At 39.9% G+C, this 19000-nt stretch overlaps 1 protein-coding gene across 1 annotated transcript; it reads right to left on the bottom strand.

The window, feature by feature from the left end:
* Positions 1-844: 844 nt before the first annotated feature.
* On the bottom strand, positions 845-18872 carry man2b1 (mannosidase, alpha, class 2B, member 1). Its single transcript, XM_033965439.2, has 23 exons — positions 18727-18872; positions 17655-17757; positions 16592-16765; positions 16175-16368; positions 15055-15187; positions 14479-14624; positions 13060-13259; positions 12128-12248; positions 11962-12040; positions 11768-11877; positions 11491-11598; positions 10996-11112; positions 10144-10350; positions 9759-9856; positions 8975-9095; positions 7532-7650; positions 6859-6960; positions 6695-6782; positions 5646-5726; positions 5278-5502; positions 4507-4656; positions 2687-2789; positions 845-2197 (listed from the first exon to the last, which is right to left on the bottom strand). Exons 1-23 carry the CDS (start codon positions 18850-18852, stop codon positions 2097-2099), a joined length of 3006 nt encoding a protein of 1001 aa, XP_033821330.1. The 5' UTR covers positions 18853-18872; the 3' UTR covers positions 845-2096.
* Between the last annotated feature and the right edge of the window lie 128 nt (positions 18873-19000).

Below are 19000 nucleotides of genomic sequence, written 5' to 3'. Positions count from 1 at the left end.
TTGCATATAGGCACTAACACACCCCCAGACCATCACAGAGGCTTTTGTACTTTGTGCTGATGACAATCTGGATGGTCCTTCTCCTCTTTGGCCCACAGGACACGATGTCCATGATTTCCAAAAACAATTTGATGGTACAGAGATTTCTCCAGATTATCTAAATCTGATAAAAATGAAAATTATATTATGGACCGTAGATGATGAAATCCTTAAATCCCTTGCAATTGTATGTTGAGAAACGTTGTTTTTAGACTGTTGCACTATTTGCTTACACAGTTGTTCACAAAGTGGTGAACCTCGCCCCATCCTTGTTTGTGGATGTCTGAGCCCTTCGGGGATGCTCCTTTTATACCCATCTCAAACTATGATTAACCCAAAAGAGAGCATGTACCACAGTTTGAGAAACACTATCCTCCTTAAAGTGAGTGTGACAGGTTTTTATGATTCTCTAATTTTGACTTAATTTGATGGGATAACACCTGTTGTAAATATAAATTACAGTGTTTCACAGATCAAAAAGTTTGTAGAGAAAAGTTGAAAAATATGTTGAAAATGACAGTGTACCACATGGTTGCTAGTTAACAGCTGAGGAATTCCCTAGTGTGATGTCATAATTTCCAACCAAGAAGTAAAATCTGAAACCTAAAAAAAACGCCAAACTGATTTTTTTAGTTTTTGTTTTAGCAAAACCTTAAATACAGCCAAGATTATTATATTTAAGTAAAGTGAATAGTGTGACCTGTCATAGGCACTTAATTTAAACCAGTCTACAGACTTTAGTAATTTATTAAGATGAACACAATTTGAATCCAAAATATCTGTTGAAATACACAAAACACTAGTAAAGAGCTTAAGAATTTATTCAAAAGTATAAAATCATTTCAATATTTACAAAAATTGTTAGAAAAACAAGACGGCACATATTGCACAGAATTGACAGCAAGTGTGGCACATTTGTCTGTTCAGAAGAGAATTATTTCCTGACTAGACCTCACTGCACAATATATTACATCTTTTTTATTAACTTTTTGATCTTTTCATGAGTTTAGTCAGTTAATACACTCCTGTGACTCCTGTGAGCTTTTATGTTATGCTATTAACTCATCAAAAACATACCTGGATTTGTGTTTTGTTTCATTCACACATGTTTGAGGAAGGATTATTAGGCCGTATGCATCCCCACAGCTCAAAATGCTCTGCTCCACCTTGTGATGTCATCAAGTTTTAATGCTAACAGCTATTTCTAGCCTCATTTGAACTGCTTTAATCTGCAAGTTGTTGCTTTTTTTTTTTTTTAGAGGAGCAAAGCTATTTCAAGGTGGCTAAAAGAAGAGCTGTAACTTCAAAGTTGGGCAAATCCATGGCTGAAATCCTCCAAATGACTCTAGTGAATGTGTATGAGGTTTAAAAACACAGTGAAGCACTTCCTGTGTTTAGTTTGACAGAAGAACTCAGCCTAAATATGCAGGATTTGTGTGGTAAATGTGTGAACGAAACAAAACAAAACATAACGCCACATATATATTTGATGAGGAAACATTAACAGTGCAATACCCTTTAAAGTCGTTGTCTATATTTCCATACTAAACACAGTTATCAAACATGGATGTTTTTTCTCTTATTGAGCAGCCATACTTAAAGTCTCTGAAACCCACTTAAGTCTTTAAAGGGCCCTCATTACGCTATTCTCTGATCTATGTTCTAATGTTCCTCATCATGTGTTTTGTTCAGGAATACAGGAAGTGCTCCACTGTGTTTTAAACTTCATACACCTTCACTAGAATCACTTGGATAATTTCAGATCTGGATTTGCCAAACTCCACAAAACAAAACGTAAAAGGTAGCTTCTTCATGACATCACAAGGTGGAACAGAGCAATTTGAGCTTTTAAGATGTAGACAGACTAATAGAAAAGAGGTCACTCAAACATGTGTGAATGAAAGAAAAAACTACAGGTATGTTTCTGATGAAGTAACATCATGACATGACTTAAAAGTCCTATAGTACAGTACAGAGTTTTAAGAGCTGAAATAGTTTAGCAGTTTACAGGGTCTTTAAAATAATCTGGTGCAGAATATTCCCCCAGTGACAGAAATTCAGAGTCTGACTCGGAGGAGGAATGTTCGGATCTCCATCGGCCTCAATGTCACCTCCCAAAATGAAGGATCCACAAACGTCTTCTGCACGGGCTTCTCTTCTGGAAAAAACAGAAAAATACATTAATATACTCCATCCTCTGCATCCTCTGACCCTCTCATCTGTCTCCTCTGCATCCTCTGACCCTCTCATCTGTCTCCTCTGACCCTCTCATCTGTCTCCTCTGCATCCTCTGACCCTCTCATCTGTCTCCTCTGACCCTCTCATCTGTCTCCTCTGCATCCTCTGACCCTCTCATCTGTCTCCTCTGACCCTCTCATCTGTCTCCTCTGCATCCTCTGACCCTCTCATCTGTCTCCTTTGCATCCTCTGACCCTCTCATCTGTCTCCTCTGCATCCTCTGACCCTCTCATCTGTCTCCTCTGTCTCCTCTGCATCCTCTGACCCTCTCATCTGTCTCCTCTGCATCCTCTGACCCTCTCATCTGTCTCCTCTGCATCCTCTGATCTGTCTGACCCTCTCCTCTGCAGCTTATATAGTCACAGTTGCCCTGGGACAGACTGACAGTTCTGTGGGTTGTGTTCAGAACCTGTCTTGGGCGTCCAATCAAATCGCTTCATGTCCTCTTTCCACTGATTGGCTGAGAGATTCAGCTCAGAGAATCCCAGCACCGTCAGAGTGGAAAACAACTTCTGCAAATACAAAAATATAACATGAGGAGTGGACACATGTTATGGCTGCGTTCACAGGACATCAGCACATTTAAGAATCTCTCTAGTGTAAACTGAGCTGAAAGACAGGTCAGAATTCTATGGTGGAATTTGCTGTCAAATAGCAGATTTGTCAACCTGGTTCATGGTTAATATCTCTGTAATTACTGGACCTATCCACATGAGACTAAGACTGACACAAATTTCAATGTCCTCTGTCAATATATATATCAAAAAAATAGTGAAATTATTTTTGGAAAATAGCTAGAATGTGGTGCCATTATTCAACCCCACAGATGTGATTGTTGTCAGAAGGACTGTGAGCCATAAGAAACACTCGCAGACAAATAATGATAAGGTTCAACATTTGTGGATCGCAAGCTTTTATATTTCTTTCAAATACAGTGAATTTCCCATAGATTCACATAGAGGGGTGTTCCACATGTATGTCTATGGCAGTATGCTCAGCAGTTACCATGGTGATAAAATGCACACATTAGTAAACACTAACAAATAAGTTTTAAGACTGTATGAAAACTCAAGAAAAAATACAAAATGAATTTAAACAACACTTTCAGGAGCCTGTGTTCAGGATGAGAGTTCATGATCTTGTTTAGGTGTTTCATTTCCATCAAGAAAGGTGACACTAACTGAAAAACCTTTGGATAATGGTAGTTTGTGACTGTAATGTTATTTGAGATGGGACTTTAACAGCTGGAACTACAGTGGGTGAGCTGATTTGAGGTATGTCAGCTCTTTCTGGTTAGCTGTTAAAGCTGTTAAACTGCTGTTAAACTGAAGCTCAGATTAAAGTCTAACAAAGCCTCACATAGAGGCTTACAGTTGGCCTCACACTCTAAAGGAATTTTGATGACATCAGCTGCAAAGTATCAATTCAGTCTCTAAAGTCTCTTTTCCACTGGCATGGTTCGCTTGGGGCCTTGGAGTGGGTCTGTATGGTGCAGCTCCAGTTGTGTTTCCTACAGCTATGAGTCCACAGGCAGGACTCTGCTCCATGAGACACTGACGTCACTCACACATTACAAATCTTTAAATAAATAAAATCAAAATTGTATTTGAATTTATACTCGTCTTGTAAATTGGCCTTATAATTTCAAGTCTGTGGCGCCGTGAGACGGCACTAAAACTAGCGTAAACACAAAACTTCCAGTTTATCATCAGCTTTTTCTGCATTTATTTCACTTCTCTGTGCCTTGGTCCCACATTTTAACCTCTCTTTATGTACTTCATTGGGTTTGGTCGGGTTAGATTCATTATGCACTGGAAATATTATATGTTCAGTCTTAATATGCGAGTGATGTGCATCCATAAACATGTTGGCTCATTGCCATAACTGGAAATACAGCGGTTTATCACAAGATCAAATTAGCGTTTGGTAAGAAATTATTTTATGTTTATATCTGCTTTTTGCCATCTTGTTTTTGCCTGACTCTGCGTTCTTTTTTGTCCAATCATCTTGTTTGGTTCATAACCACACCTGGAGCCGTACCGGCCCCAGACCACTCTGGGAGCTAGTACTCTCCAGTGCACACTTCAGACCTTTCAAACAGGGCAATATGGTTCACTTTAGACTGAGCAGACAATTGTGGCCCGTACGGATCCGCTCCAAAGTGAACCAGTGGAAAAGAGGCATATCCTGTCTGCACATTTACAGTGACTGGATGTGAGGATATTGTACCTGTAGGTTGATTGTCACAGGTTGTGAGTTGCTTTGACTCTCCCAGCTTTGGAACTGATGCTCCAGCCTGAGCAGCACTGAGTCCGAGTCCCACTGAGACAGAGTGAGCAGGTGAACAGCAGGGGGCAGCGCAGCCTGGAGACCGGAGAACTACACACAGGAACAAATAAAGTTAAAGGGGACATATGTCGGTAGTATCTTCCTCAAAGGCATATTTAGTTTGATTCATGCATGTTTGAGTAATCCTGTATTGTCCTGTATTTGAGGCTTGAGAGAAATGTCTGTTTTCTATTCCTCCTATCACTGATGGGCAGAGGTGGGTGTTTTGTTTCATTCACATATGTTTAACATATTTAGGTTTAGTTCTTCTCTCAAACAGAAAACACTCTGTTCCACCTTGTGATGTCATCAAGTTGTAATACAGGAAGTGCTCCACTGTGTTTTTAAACTTTGGATAATTGCAGTCCTGGAATTGCCAATCTGTACTGAACAAAAAGCTGTTCACTTGAAAACAATTTTGAGCTTTTGAGTTGTAGACTAATAATGCAGGGTTATTTAAGCATGTGTGAATGAAACAAAACAAAATGAGGTAACAGCATAATAACATGGCTGAAAGCTCAAAAGAGTCAATTTCGCATAATTTAGGCCCTTTAAATGGACAGAGTGACTACATAAAAACTCATAAACCCAGGACCTGATTGCTGTGAGTAGACAGGGTTAACCACTCTGCTAAGACTTCACATTAGTTGTTGATGTACAGTTCACACTTACTGTGAGCTCAGCGCTGGCCTCAGGTTTCCCTTTGGTGAATGAGAGCAGTGGCTGCAGTACAGTCTCCTGTCCTAGAGGGCGGTGTTTGTCTGCAGCGCTCTTGGGGGGGTCCAGAGACAGGAGCAGACTCCCTCGGACGACCAAACCATCGGGAAACAGCACTGAGGTTTCATTTAGAGGCTCGGCTACTCCACGAACATCATCGTACAAGAGACGCCTGTGCAGCTGAGAGAGAGGGCAGAAAACAGAATGCTGAATATATGGTCTGTAATAAGAAATGATTAAAGGAGGGGGTATTTTACTTCTATGGGGTATTAACCGCTAACACGTAACATATTTAGATTATAATTTGAAAATGCTAATCTCACCATGATTTCCAGGGAGCCATTTTGGATGCTGCTCCCTCCCTGAGAACGGTCAGTCACCACAGTCAGCTGGTTCTCCTCATCCTGGACAAAATAAAAATAAAAATGCATTATTTGTGATTACGTCCATTCAGATAGCCACAGCTGCCCTGCAATGGACTAAAGGGCGTTTCTATAAAAGTGCAAATCTAGATTAAAACAGGTTTTAAAGGGATTTTAACTTACTTGTCAAAATAAATGCTCTTTACATCACTGTTTGGTAAAAGCAGCTAAATTAAAAAAAAGGTAAAATGTAATCTATTAATTTTACATTGCAATTTTTCAGGTAATAACAAGTACAAAAGTTTCTAACAGGGTCTTTTCATCTAATCAGGCTATCATCTAATCATTGTTACTAATAATCGTGGGAAACATCTGCCTGACACTATTCCAGACAGTTGTTTGTGTCACGGTGCAATATCACAGAGGCAGAAAGGACTAAATGGGTGGGGCTTCATTTTCAAACAAAAACTAATGGTTTTAAATCAGATACAGGCTCTCTGCAGGTCCTATGTTATGCAAAATTGGTTTGTGAGCTTTAAGCCATGATAGTATGTTGTTACCTCCTCAAAAAACAGACCTGGAGCTGTGTTTTGTTTCATTCGCACATGTTTGAGTAATCCTTTATTAATATTTCATCTACATCTCCAAAGCTTAAAATTCTCTGTGCACCTTATGATGTCGTGAAGCAGTAGTTTTCAAGTTAACAGCTCCTTTTACCTTTTGTTCAGCTGAGATTGGCAATTCCATGGCTGAAATTGTTCAAATGATTCTAGTGAAGGTGTATGGAGTTTAAAAACTCAGTGGAGCACTTCCTGTATTGCCCCATGACATCACAAGGTGGAGCAAAGTGTATTCTGTTTGAGAGAAGAACTCAATAAGCAGGATTTGTGTGTTAAATGTGTGAATGAAACAAAACAACTCCAGGTATGTTTTTGATGAAGAAACATAACATAGATCTTATAATATGGCTTCATATGGGCCCTTTAACTGTTCTCTGCCCACACTCTCACCATGATGAAGGCTCTGGAGTTTATGGGGTAGTAGTTTCCAGCGATTGGCTCAGACTGCTTCAGATCCCATGTCGGACGGAAATCTTTCCTAAAGTAGAAAATAAATAAACACAAATATTTAAACTGAAAGACGTCCGGACCCTGTGTGTGGACCCTGTGGTGACCTCCTCCTGAGCAGCTCGCGTCCGTTGGAGTCTGTGTAGAAAACCCCTCCGGATTTGATGTTGGTATCGAGTCGAGTGATCACCTCTTTACCCAAATCATCACTGAAAACACACAAGACAGCACTGTCAGAGGAAACCACAGCACTGAATTAACTACAAGCCATATTAATCTTATGACTTAGGTTGTTTTCACACATGTCACTGTGCTCTGTGGACCGACCCCAGTGTGCACTAGGTTTAGTTTAATTTATTTTACTTTTGGGTTGGTCTTCACATACACCACACATCATTCACCTCAAACACCAGGAGCCAGGTGAGAGGGATCTGCTGGTCGCCAAACTTATTTCCATGATAATGAGTGTCACGTGAACAGAACCCCGTGAATACGCGCACACACACTCACTTCCCTGGTGCTATATGCTGTGTTTTTTTTAATAATGGCACCACTTTCTGAAACTATTGTAAAAAAAAAAAAAAAAATTGATAGAGAAGTTGAACGTTGTGCCAGTTTTAGTTTCCTGTGGATAGGCCCAGTAGCCATAAACCAGGTCAGCAAATCTGCAATCTGACAGTTAAACAGTATATGCTGTCATAGTATTCTGACCTGTCCTCCAGCTCTGTGTGAACTATAGGGATATACTGATGTCAGGTGAGTAGATATTCATGCACTCACTCTATGGGCACAGGTCCAATGGTCCACTCCAGCTCCAAAGCTCGGCTACCAGAGTACAGCCGCACCACCTGAGAGACCCAGGGAGAGAAGACCTGACGCAGCTCCTGCATCACAGAGGTCTGAGAGCAAGAGAGAAAGAGACAGGTAAGTAAGAGGGAGAATTTTAAACAAACCACTGAATAATCCTGATAACTGGAAATCCCTACTACATAGACCAAAAAAATTGTAATACCTAAAATCATTCAAACAAAATTAAACACAATTCAAGATGTTTTTGTGACGAGGATATGAAATAGGGCTAAATAAACTAATGCCAGAATCCCATGCCTTTCAGAACACGTTTGTAGAGATCTAAACTACAGGGTGAGCAGATTTTACACAGAATAAGACCCCATGGACCCCAGGGAGGGCACCTGACACACACAGGAACATTTCAGAACATGTTTAAAGAGGTCTAAACTACAGGGTAAGCTGCTTTTGTTAGATAGTAAGCAATAATGCAGAGGACTTGAATAATTGCAGTCTTTGTGATGTGATAATTGTGACCATTCAAAGTGTAATTTAAATTTGATAGTGATTAATCTTGCATTTCTAAGTGAACAATACAACATGACTGCTAAAGAAGTAGCTTAAGGGAGCTTTTTGATTTAAAACTCTATACTAAAAGAAATCTAATTCTGATTTTATACCAACACAATGGCATTTACAACACAATACAATGAGATACAAGTTTCTTTACAGAGCCCATATTACGCGGTTTCTGATCTATGTTATATTATATCCTCATCAAAAACATACCCAGAGTTGTGTTTTGTTTCAATCACACATGTTTAACACACAAACCCTGCATATTTAAGCTGAGCTCTTCTTTCAAATGCAAAATTAACACTTTGTTATGTCATGTGGTAATATAAGAATTACTCCACTTTGTGTTTAAACTCCATACAACTTCACTAGAATCATTTGGGCAATTTTACCTCAGAAAAATTGCCCATCTCTACTGAACTAAAGGTAAAAGTAGCTCTGTAACCTTAAAACTACTACTAATACATGACATCACAAGGTGGAACACAGCATTTTGAGCTTTGGAGATGTAGACAGACATTATAAAGGGTCACTCAGACATGTGTAAACGAAATGAAACACAACTCCAGGTCTGTTTTTGGTAAGGTAACAACATTCTAACATGGCTAAAAGCTGACAAGAATCAATTTTACGCAATATAAGACCATAAGTATTACCAAGTGGTCTTAAACTAGTTTGGATGAAGACCATTCTAAAACTACTCAGGAAAGATCCAACTTTGTCCTATTAATATTTTTTTTTCAGTACGAATAAGAATCTAGTGTTGATTTTTTTTGTATTGATTAATATCTGGTTTTAATTTTTTTGACAACCCTAGGAGCTTTTATTGTCATATTTATTTGACAGTAATAGTCTTGCCTGTATAAGTTGAGTCTTGGCGGTTTTACTGATGACAAAGGGAGTGGAGGAGTTTGGCCTGAAGATGTAGGCTCCTGATGGTTGGTTACTGTCACTGCTGTTTCCGTCACTCGCATTGTACCTACAATAAAAGTCTTTAAATAATAATACCTCAAAAAAAAAAAAGGTCAAATAATCACAAAACTCGCTTTAACGGCATATGACAGGTTTTCATGTTTTTTTGTAATTCTGGCTTGGTTTGGTGGGTAGTGCCTGTGGTAAATGTTTATCATAGTTTTACATCAGTTAAGTGTCAGTTTGTGGTAAATAATTGCAAAGAAGCACAAAAAAACAGGAAGTAGCAGTGAGTCCTGAAACAGAAGCCAGTCCATTCTACATTCTGTTTGAATCCTCCCAAAATTTCTTGTGTCATTCAGAACAAAATATATAACTTTTTTGCCTGAGATAAATAAGAGTTTGGTGCTTCAATATCTGAGACAGGATAAGGCTACAGACCCACTTGTAAAGTTTTGTAAAAGATGAGATTCTTGCTGGACAGGTAAGGAAAACTCCATCCAAAATGAAGGGATAGTTTATACATATATTTACCAAAAACAATTCATCTAATCATAACTCATAATCATAACTGTCCTATGTATTTTAATCATTTACAAATATTCATACACAAGAAGGGTACTTGAAGGATTGCCTTGCCCAAAGAGATGACAAAGGGGTGGAGTGGAAGAGGGGTTATTGAACTGTGAACGTTCCAGTGAGTTGGCGAATGATGAACCAAAACACTCACCAGTAGAAGTTCTGAGTCAAGTCAATTTTCTGTTTGGTCTCCAGGTTCATGAGTCCAGTCAACAGACCAGTGTCCGGGTCAAACGTGGCTCTGAGAAACTATAACAGAAAAGAACAGGGTTTAGACCGGGTTTAGGTGGAGTTTAGACTGGGTTAATATCAGGTTAAGACATGGTTCAGACCGGGTTTAGACTGGGTTTAGACACTTTGATGGAATACCTTCATAGTCAAACTAACAACAACTGGACAGGAGTTTTTAGGAGTGAATACATATCGCTGCTCATTGCCGCTCACTCTTAAACTTTTGTCCAGTTAAATAAATTAGATTTTCTTTTGCGATGGAACCTACCTGGACGACTGAGGGATCACATAGACACTCTGCGTACCTTGTTCTCTATCTGCAATGATCCTTGGGTCAGTCCGGTCTTTGGTCTGCTCTCTGGTCCGGTCTTGGTCCCAGTCCGTTCCTGGCTCTGGGACACATAGTAGGAGCTGAACCCGAGGGGCGGAGCCTGGACCTCAAACACGAGCTCGTTCACAGCGAAGCCACGCCCCCTCCTCACATCGTGCGTGGAGCCGGAAACTGGCACCACCTAGAGGACAGGAGCATAACGTAAAGAGGTCAGTAACACAGTCAATGCCCTAATACTCCAAGTCACTCCTCCTTCAGAGCGCTATCACCACACAATCAGCGTGCATCCCACTAATGAATAATTTAATAATTTGCTTTTTTTAAATTTTGGTGAAGTTTCTAATCTTACTTGCTGGTTGGACATGGGCAGCAGATATGACATACAAAGAGGTAATTCCATAACTTACCTAGAAACCATAATCTAAACAAGGACCAAAACTTGCAAAAAAACAAAAAATTACACAATAGTTATGACTTGACTAATAAAAGTCAATTACAACATCTTTATTTTGTTAAAGCAGTGTTTTAGTGTTTTGCGTTTTAGAACTCGCTGTTACCTGTATTTTTGTATACAATATTACAACATGAAAATCTGCAATATGTTTTCAGTGTAAAAGTTTTTTGTGATAATTTTTTTTAATCAAGTGTTATGTCATCTGCAGGTATACAAGTTAGTTTCCTTACATTTTTTCCCCTTTTTAAACCCCACACCTTATACCTGTTTTCCTAAAGATCCCCTTTTGATGGGCATATACAAAGAAGAAAAAATAAATAAATAAATAAATAAATAAATATTTAAAAAAAAGTGTAAAAGTTGATCTCTGACCTGGCTGTCCACATGGTTCCCATCTGGACCAGAGACTGAATATTGGGTGCCATTCACAGGAAGTCGGACTGGCCACAGCACGGGGCGGCCCAGAGGGTTAAAGATCGTCACTGTGAACTAAAGGAGCACAAATGTAAAACTGATATTACCAGTGTAAAACCTGAGGAGGATCAGACTGACACAAACAAGGCCCCGGTCTGTACCTCGGGACTGAGCTCAGTGAAAAACGTAACACTATTATTATTAAATAGTCATATAAAATGTCACATTCATGTAGTACTTTTCTACCTTCAGGGCACTCAAATCGCTTTACATCAAGAAACCCCACACACATTCACACACCGGTGTACGTGACACTGGAGCGAAGAGTCAGAGGATGAGCGCTATACCAACTGAGCTACTGCCGCCCATTATTATCAATGTAAAACATGAGAAGGACCACATATAAACGTGAGATTTAGACCGACATAAACAAACATAAGCCTTGGTCTGTACCTCAGGGCTGGCCTCAGTGAAGCTGCACACGCTGATGTTCAGGAGGTCACAGTAAACTCTGGGAGCAGCGGATCCACTCAGAGCTGAGAGACTGTTGCTCACCACCACCTGAAAGAAAGACAAAGAAAGAAAGAGAAAGAGAGAGAGGCATTAAAGCTGTGTTTCCATTGCTTTGGTGAGGATCATTACAGTCTACTGTCTTAAGTTTTCTGTACCAACTCTGACCTGACAGGTGTTCAGGTCTCTCTCTGACCTGGCATGTGTTCAGGTCTCTTACCTGGCAGGTGTTCCAGCCGGTAGCCAGTCTTCGAGCATAGTCATTGGCCACATGTTGTTTGGAGGTCCCTGACACTGCGTCGTGGTGCTGAGCCACAGCCATAGATTTCCCTAAACAAAAAAACTCATTTTAAATAAGAAATTTAAACTAAACAAAAATATATTTAGTTTCTCTGCAGTAAAGACAAAACATACTCATAGTGAGAGTGTCTCCTTTCCCAAATGGACCGTTCCTGGAGACAGGTCCCCCCAGAACCTCCAGCTGGTTACACGTCTGTAACACCAACAGCATGTGTAATGTGTAATATGTAACATATACACATATATATGTATACACACACATGATAGTGCTGTATCTGACCTGGAGCAGTGCATTGCTGAACCTCTCGTAGCGTTTGAGCGCGGGGCGACTGGTGAAGTATCCTGTCCAGAAGTCGTGAGCGTCATCGGCGTATGGGAAGAAGTCGTCAGTCTTTAATGCCCTGAAAACAGAGAGGGGAGGGGTTCAAAATGCTGTAATCTCCATAAAGAATTGAGCTTGAATTGATAACTTTAGTAGCCATTTTTATTAATGGGACTACATCTTTGTTTGCTCAACACCTTTGACATGCTAAAATGCCATTAAAAAGTAAACATAAATAACAAGTGAAGATTAGGCACTGTGAATGCTCTAACAGAGCCATGGATTTGTTGTCAAAACATTTTTACAGCAGAATGAGTCCAGTGATGGTTTATGAGCTTAAAAACTGCATAGTAGAAGTCTGGAGTTTTACTGTGACACAACAACCTGGGTAAAATGCATTTCTGAAAAGATGACTTTGAATGAACGGATTAATGAAAGTGTGAATGCAGCAACAATACAACTCCAGGAATGTCTTTGAAGAGGGGATGTACCATGGTTAAAAGCTCAAAAAAGTAAAGTATAGATGTCTTAAAATTTTACAAAAGTACTTTTACTTTTGTACTAAGTCAAAACCAACATGGCTGAATGTGTCCTTGTCCATGTGCCCTTGTTAATATTGGCGCCTTATATCTGTGTAATCCCTCAGTCGTCCAGTAGGTTCATAGTGGTCCATGGGTGTATACTAGTCTGTGTGTCCTATACTTCTTCTGATACAGCTCAAGATCAATCTAAAGCTATTCAGGAAAGGTTCATTTCTGTCCTGTGAAAGTGACTTTTTTTGTATCAATACCTATTCAAATAAGTATCTAGTTTCAATACTAGTTTTAGTCTTGTTTAGTATTATCAGACAGTATAAGATTTTCAGTTCTTTTGATAACCCTCGTCCTCACCAGGTTTGGTTGGCCCGGTGCAGTTCCTGTAGGTAACAGGAGGGTGTGGAGTACAGCAGGTTCACGTTGCTCCCGTTGCTCTGTCTCCGGTTCACATAAAGGATCAGTTTGTCCAAGTTTTTGTACCATAGATTTGCGTTTTCGTACTGGAAGTCTGAGCCCATGGTCATGATGATGTGGTTCGTCTTGTACACATTCGCCTGAAGAGAAACATACCCAATATCAACCGATACTAGTGCAGAGACTGACAACTAAAATAAGATAAAACTGCTCCAAATGTATTCGATGTTGGTTGTATTGTTATGTAGCTGTTGTTTATCTCTCAAGTGACAACAGAACAGCTTTGTATAAATAAAAGTTTAAACATTTAAACATTATGGGATTTCCTGGGCCAACTATGACCAGGAAATAAGTCCCACCAGGTTTCCAAATATCAGTTCAGCCAATATCCGATCCAGCATATTTTTCAGTATCAGCGCTGTTATCAGATCAATATAATACAGTATCTGTATCTGTGCATCCCCAATTTTGAGGATTTTTTATCCTATATAACACATGTGTCAAACTCAAGGCCCGCGGGCCAAATGTGGCCCTCCACATCATTTTATGTGGCCCTCGACAGAGTAAATTAAAAGGTATGGTCTTAAAATGTCATTTTATCAGGAGATGCACAGTTACACAGCAATATTTTTACATCTAGGAAAATGCATATACAATATTTGCAACTTGAATAAGTAATAAATACAGAAATAGTTAATTAACAATTTTAAAAAGTAGTTAGATTTATTTTACATCAGGCCGTTTGAGAGCAACCATTTTGCTGATCTGGCCCTCAGTGAAAATGTGTTTGACACCCCTGCTATATAACTACATTACATGATTTGAAATTAATATTAACAAAGTAACCATCTATTCCTGGCTTTCAGGTTCCTGTTTATAAGTGACAATTTGATGAATGACTCTTTAAGCTTCAGAAAGATATAATTGGTGTGTTTCAGATGACATCTATAGACCAATATTATTTAATACAGATGGGAGCAGGTAAAATGAATATTGTTAAAATACAGATTTTTTTGCAACACAGTGAGGTCTAGTCACTAATAGAAATTATTCTTAATGGTTCCAGACGAGGCTCAAAGACGATATGAAAAAAGTGCAAATACTGGACCCAACCTGTTTATCAGTCCAACCCATATATTGGTCCTTCTCATTGAAAAAAACCCATTACCATTGGGAATAGATTTTAGATTTTTTTTTCAGTACTCATATCGCACACTGAAAACAAATTTCAGCTGCTGCGGTTTAATAAGTAAAGATGTACTATTGCATCTACAGATGGACTATGTTCAGAGGTGGGTTGGTTTGAGTGCGTAAATAAACAAAAGTGCAATACTAGATTATCTGCACATCTGTTTGTACCTGAGCATGTGCGATGGCGAGGAAACGCTGCACCACATCGTCCACGTTGTAGTCCTCCAAATCAGGGTCATCTCTGATGGGAGCATCGTCACACGACTGATCCCAACAGAAGCCCTCAGGAGGGTTATAACCATTTGGGAGGATCCCTAAGGACAGAGAGAAAGAAAGGAAGTTGTGGGTTAGACTCCTGATCACTCTCACTGAAATGTATAAGTAGCATTAGTAATATGTAGTACTGGTGAGCGTGAAGTTTGTAGTAGTGGTAGCAATAGCACGATTAGTAATACAAGTAAATAGATCAGCCACAGGGGTAGCGTGAGCAGTAGTAGAAGCAGCAGTAGATGTAGCCGTAGTAGCAGTAGCAGTAGTAAGAGTAGTTGTAGCAGTAGCAGCAGAGGTAGCAGCAGTAGAAGTAGCAGCAGTAGTAGTGACTGTATCAGTAGTAGCAGCAATAATTGTAGCAGTTGTAGCAGTTGTAGAACTAGTAGTAGTAGTAACAGTATCAGCAGCAGTAGCAGCAGCAGCAATAGTAGCATTATTAGTAGCAGTAGCAGTAGTATTAGTAGTACACAGTACCAGTGAACAGATCGGCCATAGGGGGCGTGAGGCTGTCTGATGCCCTCCAGAGCAGCTCCTGGTCCAGGCTCTTCTGTCTCTGGTCTCGGTCCTGATAATCCACACGCCCGAAGAAAAGCCCGTCATATCCCATCTGAAGACAAACAAATCAGCCCTTTTTACCAAATTTATTGTTATGGTGTGTAATCTATATAATTTTGGACATTTAAATCGCAATATTTATCAAAAACTATTTAACAAAAGAAAAGATGACTTCCATGTTAGAAAACTGCGGTGCCCAATGGGAGTGGATGTCGCCGTAAATGTCATCGCAACAAAGTGGCTCCAATGGATAGCAGCAGGCAGATCTCACTAGTGAGCTGCAGATTTTTTTCATTTGTACCAAAATGACTACACAAAGCTGCCAAATCCTACATGTATCACCAATAAAGAAAATAAAATTGGAGAATGAAGTAAGTACAGAGCAGCGGGTGTATGCCTGTGGCATTGAAAAGGGGGTTTGATCCACAATATGGCATCTTGGAAATGAGTTATTAAAAATTGCTCAAACATGCACCAATCACTCTAAATACAACTACAAATACGAGAGGGTAAATGCTGAGGGGAAACCACTATAACATGGATAAAGCTCCATAAAGTCAATTTTGCAGAATAGATCAGCTTTAAGTAAAAAATAAAAATGCTATAACTAATGAAAGAGTTTATTTATACATTTACAATTTTGGACGTTGAGTTTGCACCCTCTGTTGTGTGTATAATGAGTGTGTTGTGTGTATAGTGAGTTTTCTTATGTATTATATTTGCTTTTGTGTGATTGTTGCTTTTCTCTGTCCTGTAAACTGTTTTACATCAATCTGCCATGGGACTGAAGAAGGAAATTAGCCGCATTGGCTATAATCTTTACATATTTCCTTTTTGAAATGTTCATTAATATGTGCTATCCCTTTACAAATAAATAAAATAAGAAAATAAGAAATCTGAGCACTCAAGCAACAAATTCAAACAAGCGACAAAAGGCCTACATTCCTTTAGAAAAATATGATTAAAAGCTCATAAATGTCAATTTTGCTGAATATATCGAAATTTCTGAATGAATTTACATCTCCTTAAATGTCCAGACCTGTGCGAACATAGAGGCGTGCTCTCGGGCATGTCCGAAGGGGTCGATGTGCCAGGCCACGCGCGGTCTTCCACACTCCCCAAACGTCTCATTCAAAAAACGCAGCCCCAAAGTCATCTGGTCGATCACTGAACTGTAGTGTGTGGCAGCTTCATCACTCATACACCAGCCCCCATTCACAAACTCCAGACGACCTGCAAGAGAGAAACCAGGACTATGTCAGGACTGAACCAGGTCTGGACTAGGCCTGGACCACGCCTGGACCACGCCTGGACCACGCCTGGACCACGCCTGGACCACGCCTGGACCACGCCTGGACCACGCCTGGACCACGCCTGGACCACGCCTGGACCACGCCTGGACCACGCCTGGACCACGCCTGGACCACGCCTGGACCACGCCTGGACTAAACCTCACCTTGGTTCACAAGCATTCTGACTGTATTCCTCATTTCTTCTCCTTGTTGTTTCCACCATCTGAAGAAGAATGACGTCTCCACATAGATGAACCTGCGGTCTGGGTTCTTCAGGAGCTGATCCACCACAGAGTCCAGGATGTACTGGACCCCCGCGTGCTGAATGTCATTGCGGTCTGAAGACACAGGGGATGATAAGGAGGGAAAAAGGTTGTTTACATACAACCTTGCCAGGATGGTTGAATCGTACGATGGCTGAATCGTTCATTTGTGTTGGAGTCTGACCAATCACAGAGTGGTATTGTGGCTTGGGCGGTAGCCAGAGCCAAACGAACCAAAATAAACATGGCAACGCTGACAGACGTCAAAGACTTGATCAGAAATACAGACTATTTAGTATGTGACAAATGTGCAGAGGGAAGTACTTTATGCATTTGTGGAGGGAAAGATGTCTGTGCTTTTCTCTCAATTACATTGTTAAGTTAGATTTCTTATCTTGTTCCGCTGTTGTGATTAATCAGTTTGGAGTATTCATTTGAATGTTCAGATTACTGGTTCCGATCTTTCAGCGAGAGCCGTTCCAAGTAAATGTGTAGAACTCAGTTTAGAGGGCTATATGCATATCAATCTTGCAAGAGTACATAGGGATTTTGGCACACTTATGTAGTAATTATTATGGAGCACAACTTTGTAACTATGTTTAGTTATGCTATGCAAATAATCAAATGATCAGCTTGAGGTATTTATTATAGTTTATCTTATCTAGACATTTTATAAATAACATCTCATTTACCTCTCATTTCATGGTAAAGATACAAGTTCATGTCCAAATTCACCATAAGCTGCAGCTATAAGCAGTAACAGCCGTCATACAAGTAACTGTTTGAAAGATTTTATTTTTCAGTTGTAGTCAGGGACATGCAAAGTGTAAAAGGTCAAAACCCTCATAAAAGACATGTGATCTGTGAATGACAAAACTGAGCACTACAAACTGCAGTTACCTAAAAATGTATAAAAGCAGTATGTCATTATCTCATTAAATATAATAATATATTAAAGTTTTACCTCCGTAGAAGTATTGGTCTACGGTCTTGAGCCAGCCCACATCGTCATGAGTGTGAGGAACCAGGTGCACGTTCAACAGGCCTGGTTTGGTCACAGGACATGACTGGAAATAGGAAGAAGAACTATCAATACAACAATATAGTCATAAGCGCAGGAGAACAACTAATATGGTCTAACAGACTGACTGCACGATGTGGTAATGTCTCTCTCCTGGTATAATATCAGATTTCCATCAGATTTATGTAGCTCTTTTCGGACACTCAAAGACACTATACAGTGTATTTCTCATTCACTCCATACGGTGGTGGAAAGTTACTATTGTAGCCACAGATGCCCTGGGACAGACTGACGGAAGTGAGGCTGCCAATCTCGGTCATCGACCCACCACCATCACTCACACACACCACTTTTCATATTAGGTAAGACGGGTGAAGTGCTGTGCCATATACAATTATTGCCAAGTTAGTACCAACACCAATATTCAATCCAAGTGACATGGTCCATTCTCCCGCTACATTTATCCAACCACACCAAAACATCTGCAGATTAACTGGGGACATTTGACCTGTCCCATCTCAGTCTAACACTACAGGGAGATAAGAGGAGGGACACAGACAAGAGGTCGTGTATATTACAATATTCAAGCACAGTTTATATCACCCTATACAGAAACTGGATACATTTACTCAAGTCATGTCATATTGTCAACATAACACTTTTGTCACTTATAGACTCACAGTGTGTAGAGTAAACGAACCTGTTACTCAGAAGTGAAAGTATGCAGCTAGAAAAGTACTCTGAAAATTATAATCTCTTACTCAAGTAAATGTAACTGAGTACTACCTACCTCTGTTAGTTAGTTTCCATCCTCCTAATGAGACTACAGTGTCTATTTTCCATTATTTATTTTAACAACAGTATATGAAATAATTTAACAAATGAATGTGACAAAATGACAACGGCATCACGACTGTCATAAAGTGAAAGCTCGAAAATGATACGATCTCTTTCACTTTATCTTAAAATGCGATCAAAAAATAGCTCAAATTTAATAAAACTCCTCGTATCTCACCTCGTATCCACATTTAGTCTGTCGTTTTCCTTCGGGAGCCAGAGGAAAACTGGAAACTGCGCAGAATAAAAGTGAAAAGGCGCAGAAAGCAGCGGCAGTGTGCAGATGTTCGCTTCTGGCCGCCATGTTGGATCTTCACATGAATCACATGACCACTGCTTATGTTTCACTGGGCACGTGCGACAAGAACAGGGTCACAGCCCTCAGTTTTGACTGTCAGGGTTTTACATTTTTAAAGCGGACCTATTCTGCAAATGTTTTGTTTTGTAAAGCT

Source organism: Periophthalmus magnuspinnatus, chromosome 1, assembly GCF_009829125.3.
Source record: "Periophthalmus magnuspinnatus isolate fPerMag1 chromosome 1, fPerMag1.2.pri, whole genome shotgun sequence".
NCBI classification, from domain to species: domain Eukaryota; kingdom Metazoa; phylum Chordata; class Actinopteri; order Gobiiformes; family Gobiidae; genus Periophthalmus; species Periophthalmus magnuspinnatus.
Note: the sequence above shows the minus strand (reverse complement) of the source record. Positions and strands in the feature narration are given on the sequence as shown.